The sequence below is a fragment of the Carettochelys insculpta genome, chromosome 2 (assembly GCF_033958435.1).
Source record: "Carettochelys insculpta isolate YL-2023 chromosome 2, ASM3395843v1, whole genome shotgun sequence".
Lineage (NCBI taxonomy): Eukaryota > Metazoa > Chordata > Testudines > Carettochelyidae > Carettochelys > Carettochelys insculpta.
In genome coordinates, this window is record NC_134138.1 from 220,362,417 (window position 1) to 220,367,843 (window position 5,427).

At 61.0% G+C, this 5,427-nt stretch overlaps 1 protein-coding gene across 1 annotated transcript; it reads left to right on the forward strand.

The window, feature by feature from the left end:
• Nucleotides 1-691: 691 nt before the first annotated feature.
• On the forward strand, nucleotides 692-2,901 carry SP8 (Sp8 transcription factor). Its single transcript, XM_074986186.1, has 2 exons — nucleotides 692-712; nucleotides 1,462-2,901. The coding sequence occupies exons 1-2, from the start codon at nucleotides 692-694 to the stop codon at nucleotides 2,899-2,901; spliced, it is 1,461 nt and encodes a 486-aa protein (XP_074842287.1).
• The last annotated feature ends 2,526 nt before the right edge of the window (nucleotides 2,902-5,427 follow it).

A 5,427-nucleotide genomic window follows, 5' to 3' on the forward strand; every position in this document is an offset into this window, starting at 1 on the left:
GGAACCCGGAGCACAGGTGACCCCCGGGGCCGATAACCTGGGGCGCGGGGACTGTCCCCACGTGGCGGGGGCAGGGCTCACACGGGCTCGCGCGAAGCCGCGGCGCCGGAGGAGCAAGGCGGGCTGCACGCCAGCCACCCGTGCGGAGGCAGCGGCTGGGCGTGGAGACGGGGAGCCCCAAAGCACATGCAGCTGCCCCGCGACGCGCCCGAGCTGCGTGGGAGCCGCGCCCCGTTAGGAGCCAACCGGCCGCACAAGTCCCGCCGCAGGCAGGGGCCGCGCCCGCTAGCCCCAAGCACCCGCCCGCGTGGGCTCCGCTCAGGGGCCAGGCGGGGCGGCCACGCGCTCCCCCCAGGAGCGAACGTGGCGGGGGAGCAGCGCCGCGCGCGGGGCCGCGCGTGACTTGGGGCCGCCGCGCCCCCGCCCCGGCGTTCGGGAGCGCTCGGCGCGTCTTCCGTGCGGGAGCGCGTTCGGGGGCTGCTGATGACCTCACGCAGCGACGTCTCCGCCAGGCCCGGCGAGGCTGGAGATTGGCTGGCGGGGACTCAGCGGCACTTCAAAGCCGGCGAGGGAGCTACAATTGGGGTGGAAGGGGCGGAACTGATCATTGTATTGCACACCTCGAAAAAAACCCCGGCCCCGGCTTTATCGATATAAAACCGATCCTCGGCGAGGAGGGCGCTGGCGTGGGATGGCAACTTCACTTCTGGGGGTGAGTCTGAGCCGCCTCTCCCCGGCTGCTCCCCTCCCGTGCTGCCCCCCGGCCCTCGCAGGCGGGGAGAGGCGCCCCTGGCTGGAGCGGGGCGACCCGTCTCCTCCGGGCAGGTTTTCTTCTGAAGTCCAAGTGAGTCCGAGGCGGCGGCGGGGAGGGGTGGGGGGGGGTGGGAAGGGGCCGGAGCCGCGCGGCGGGAGAAGGTTTAAGGGCAGTGGGAGCTGCGTCCCCGCAGCAGCGGCGGCTTTGCCTTTCCATGTGACCGCCGGGCCCGGGGGGCGGGGAGGCGCGCGGGAGGGGGGGGAGCGGCGTTTTCGCCTTCCGCGCGCGCCTGCTGAGCCGCAGCGGCCCGGGGTTGTCCTGGCCCCGCCGGGAGGCTGCACGGGTGGTTTCCCGCCCGGCGCCGGGCGCTGCAGCCGCTCGTTGCAACCTGGGTTTCGGTGTCCTGGGGCCCCGGGGGAAGCCAGCCTGGTAGGTCCCGGGGCAAAGGAGGACGCGCTGCGCCGGAGCTGCCCGCGGGCCGGGGTCGCGTTTGAGCCGGGCGGGGATCACTGCCCGCCCCGCTGCCCGTGCCCGGCCGGCCCGAGGCGGTGTAACCCGGGCCGCCCGGCGGGGCGAGCGACGCTTCCCCCCCCGCCTCCGCCCGCCGCCCGCGAGGGAGCGGAGCCGCAGCCCGGCTGGCGGCGGGCGCCCGGGGGAGCTAGTCAGTGGCTGTGCGGCTGATGCCCGTCTCGTCCCCTTCTCCGCAGGAAGAACCGAGGTTAGGCTCCACTCCCTTGGCCATGCTCGCCGCCACCTGCAATAAGATCGGCAGCCCCAGCCCGTCGCCCTCGGCCCTGTCGGACAGCGCGTCCTCCTTCGGCAAAGGCTTCCACCCCTGGAAACGCTCCTCCTCCTCCTCCTCCTCCTCGGGCAGCTGCAACGTGGTGGGCTCCGGCCTGCCGGGCTTCGGGGTGGCGGGCGCGGCTCGGAACGGCTCCTCTGCGGCGGCGGCGGCGGCCGCGCTGGTCTCGGACTCCTTCAGCTGCGGCGGCTCGCCGGGCTCCAGCGCCTTCTCGCTGACCTCCAGCGGGGCGGCCGCCGCCGGCGCGCCCTTCGCCAACGACTACTCCGTCTTCCAGGCGGCCGGCGGCGGCGGCGGCGGGGGCGGGGGCGGCGGCGGCGGCGGGGGCTCGGCGCAGGAGGCGGCCGCGCACCAGCCCGTCTTCCTCTCCAAGGTGCACGCCTCGGTGGACGGGCTGCAGGGCATCTACCCGCGCGTGGGCATGGCGCACCCCTACGAGTCCTGGTTCAAGCCCTCGCACCCGGGCCTGGCCGCCGGCGACGTGGGCTCGGCCGGCGCCTCCAGCTGGTGGGACGTGGGCGCCGGCTGGCTGGACGTGCAGAGCCCCAACGGGGCGGCCGCGCTGCAGGGCTCCCTGCACCCGGCCGCCGCCGGGGGGCTGCACTCGCCGCTGGGCGGCTACAACTCGGATTACTCCGGCCTGGGCCACTCGGCCTTCGGCAGCGGCGCCTCCTCGCACCTGCTCAGCCCCGCCGGGCAGCACCTCATGGACGGATTTAAGCCGGTGCTGCCCGGCTCCTACCCGGACTCGGCCCCCTCGCCGCTGGCCGGCGCCGGGGGCTCCATGCTGAGCGGGGGCCCGGCCGCGCCGCTCGGGGGCTCGCCCCGCTCCTCCGCCCGCCGCTACTCCGGCCGGGCCACCTGCGATTGCCCCAACTGCCAGGAGGCGGAGCGGCTGGGGCCGGCCGGGGCCAGCCTGCGGCGCAAGGGGCTGCACAGCTGCCACATCCCGGGCTGCGGCAAGGTCTACGGCAAGACCTCGCACCTGAAGGCGCACCTGCGCTGGCACACGGGCGAGCGGCCCTTCGTCTGCAACTGGCTCTTCTGCGGCAAGCGCTTCACGCGCTCGGACGAGCTGCAGCGGCACCTGCGGACCCACACGGGCGAGAAGCGCTTCGCCTGCCCCGTCTGCAACAAGCGCTTCATGCGCAGCGACCACCTCAGCAAGCACGTCAAGACCCACAGCGGCGGGGGCGGCGGGGGCGGAGGCGGCGGCGGCGGCGGCGGCGGGGGCAAGAAGGGCAGCGACACAGACAGCGAGCCCAGCGCGGCGGGCAGCCCGCCCTGCCACTCGCCGGAGCTGCTGCAGCCGGCGGAGCCCGGCCACCGGAACGGGCTGGAGTGACGGCTCGCCCTGCGCGGGGGGGCGGGGGAGACGCCGGGGCCGGGCGCCCGCTCCCGCCGGGGAGTGAGTGCGCGGAGGGCGCCCGGCCGGGGCAGCGACGCGCGCTGGTTTCACCGGCGCGCTCCCCGCAGCCGCAGGGCCAGGCCCCCAGCGGCCTCCCCCCGGCGCTCGGGGCAGGCCCAGGACAGCCGCGGGGGAGGAGAGCTGCCCGGCGGCGGGGAGATCGGGACGCCAGAGCTCCGGCGAGTCCGAGCGGGGGGAGCCAAAGGAGCGTCTCCCTGAGAGAGTCGGGGCCGTGGCCGGCGGCGGATCTGCCCGGAGACTTTTCGTGCGGAAAAATCCCCTTCGGTGGTGGGGGGAAACCCACGTGCTCGGCAGCAGGGAAAAGCCGGCCGCAGCCGCCTGGCCGCAGGCCGAGAGCTTTGCACACTTCCCAGCAGCATGAACCCCCCAGCAGCAAGCGGCCGGGGGCCCCAGGAGATGCACCCCTGGGTAGCTTCTGTTCTGCACAGGCAGGAACGTTGCTGCAGCGTGGTGACAACGCCAGAGTTTTTCTAACCACCTCCTGCGGTAGCGGCTTTGGGAACACAACGCCAGTGTTGAATTTAAAAGGATCCCCGTCCAATAGATATGTATTTAAAACCCCGCTTTCCAGTGAGGCCGCGGTGGCTGTGGCTTGGTCCTTTTCAAAGGTAGGTTCCCACCCCGCTTTCCAAACAGGATGTCCTTTGGTGCAGTTCCCGGTTTCTGTACCTTCACACGGTACGCCGAAAATCATTCGCAGCCCATTTAGTTTTGGTCCTTTACATTCAAATCAGAGGAAGGAGCACCGGGGGTTTCAAGAGACGCTGTAATTCCGATGCCAAAAAGAGGGCGGTGGGGAGAAATAGAAAAATAAAATATCTGCGAATTACATCTGAATCTAATGATTTGTACCACTGGGGAATCGTTCTAGATTAGCTAACAATTAAATATAACTCCACCAATGTATGGGTGTGAGGTGCAGTTGTCCAGGAGACGATTTTGTATAGTATTTTTCTTGTACATTACTTCTAGTAAATATTTGAAAATATATTGAAGTACACTTGAGCTTTTTTTTTCCTTTTGTCACGATAAAATATTAAGCTTTATTGTTGCAGTCCTAGTTTTTTTTTTCCTGGACTTGTTCTCGAAGCGAACCTTCAGCTGGCACTTCAGGATATAGTTTTTGCTTGAATATTAATTTAGATAGGCATAAAGCTGTAAGCAAACAATATTTGATAAATGTTGAATGACATTTAATTTAATGGAGCATGTACTTATTTGCATTTGCTGGCAGTTCAGGTATAGTAAAGTGAGAGTTCTCCTATATTTCATAAAAGTGGGTTTGCAAAAACCCATGTATTAAATAAACTGTCCAAGTGAAACTGAACTAATGTTGGCCTATGTGTATTTCCTGAAAATAATATTGATAAATGTTAATAAACACTCCTGACACCACATTAGGGGTTTGCAAATACTGCAAACTATTTGTCTCATTGTAATGTTGAAATAATTTGGATATTTCACATTGAAATGGAAAGCCTTTCGCTGGAACATTTTAGATTTGCATTTTAAATGCATGGAAAATGTAATTGATTTTTATCTGTAATATTTTAAATGGTATTAATAAACTCCAGATAAAAACATTTCATTAGGTCAGTTAATCGTTTTTGGTTTTTTTAATGCACTGTAGGAGGTTCTTTATTTACTTGCAATTCCTACAGCTTGAATAATTCTCTAGATTTTAATGCCAACAAGGGAATACAAGGAATCCAGTCAATTTTTCATCCCTAGTATCTCATTCAAACTGCACTTGAGACATTAAAAATAATAAGTCAGTCAGTGTGGAAATTACAGAAATAACTGAAATTAAAGGACATGCCTTAGCCCCTACTGCACCATTGACTGATGTGTTAATCTTATGAAAATCCTGTGTATGAATTAACTTGGCTGCATGTAATTCTTTACTTTCCCCCCTAATTTTTAGATTGTATACAGTCAATTTATATTAAAAGGACAATCATTTCTTTAAAATCTGAAGTAAAGAAATTTTCTGGGGATGTTTTTTCAGATAGCATAAACCCACCACCTCTACTTACAAAACATTTAAATTAATTTGGGGTACTCCAACTTTGTACAGGCGTTATAGGAGCGGTGGGTAAATCTTACCTAACAGTTGTGAATGGAGAATTATCTGTCTTGATCCAAAGGCCTTCTCCTATTGGGCCCAGAATCTGTTAATTTCAAGGACTGTCCTTTATTAACAAGAGCTCATAAATCTCAGGGGGACTAAAACTGTTGATATATCAATTGGCTATTATCCGTAGGTGTCAGTAAACATCACTTTAAAAATACTGCTCAGGGTGCGGGTTTTGTAGAAGGGAGTGTCTCAGTGGTAGAAAAGGAAAAGGAAGAGTTACAGGAATGCATACAATTTTTAAACTTTGGTGAAAAGTCCTAGCTCACTCTTCTTGCTTTAGAACTTGTTTCTTTTTAACTGCCAAA

Bases quoted from the DNA above. Each gene is read 5' to 3' on its own strand.
- SP8 (XM_074986186.1), top strand. From the start codon at position 692: ATGGCAACTTCACTTCTGGGG. The intron at 713-1,461 runs GTGAGTCTGAGC...CCTTCTCCGCAG, and splicing joins TGGCAACTTCACTTCTGGGG to GAAGAACCGAGGTTAGGCTC.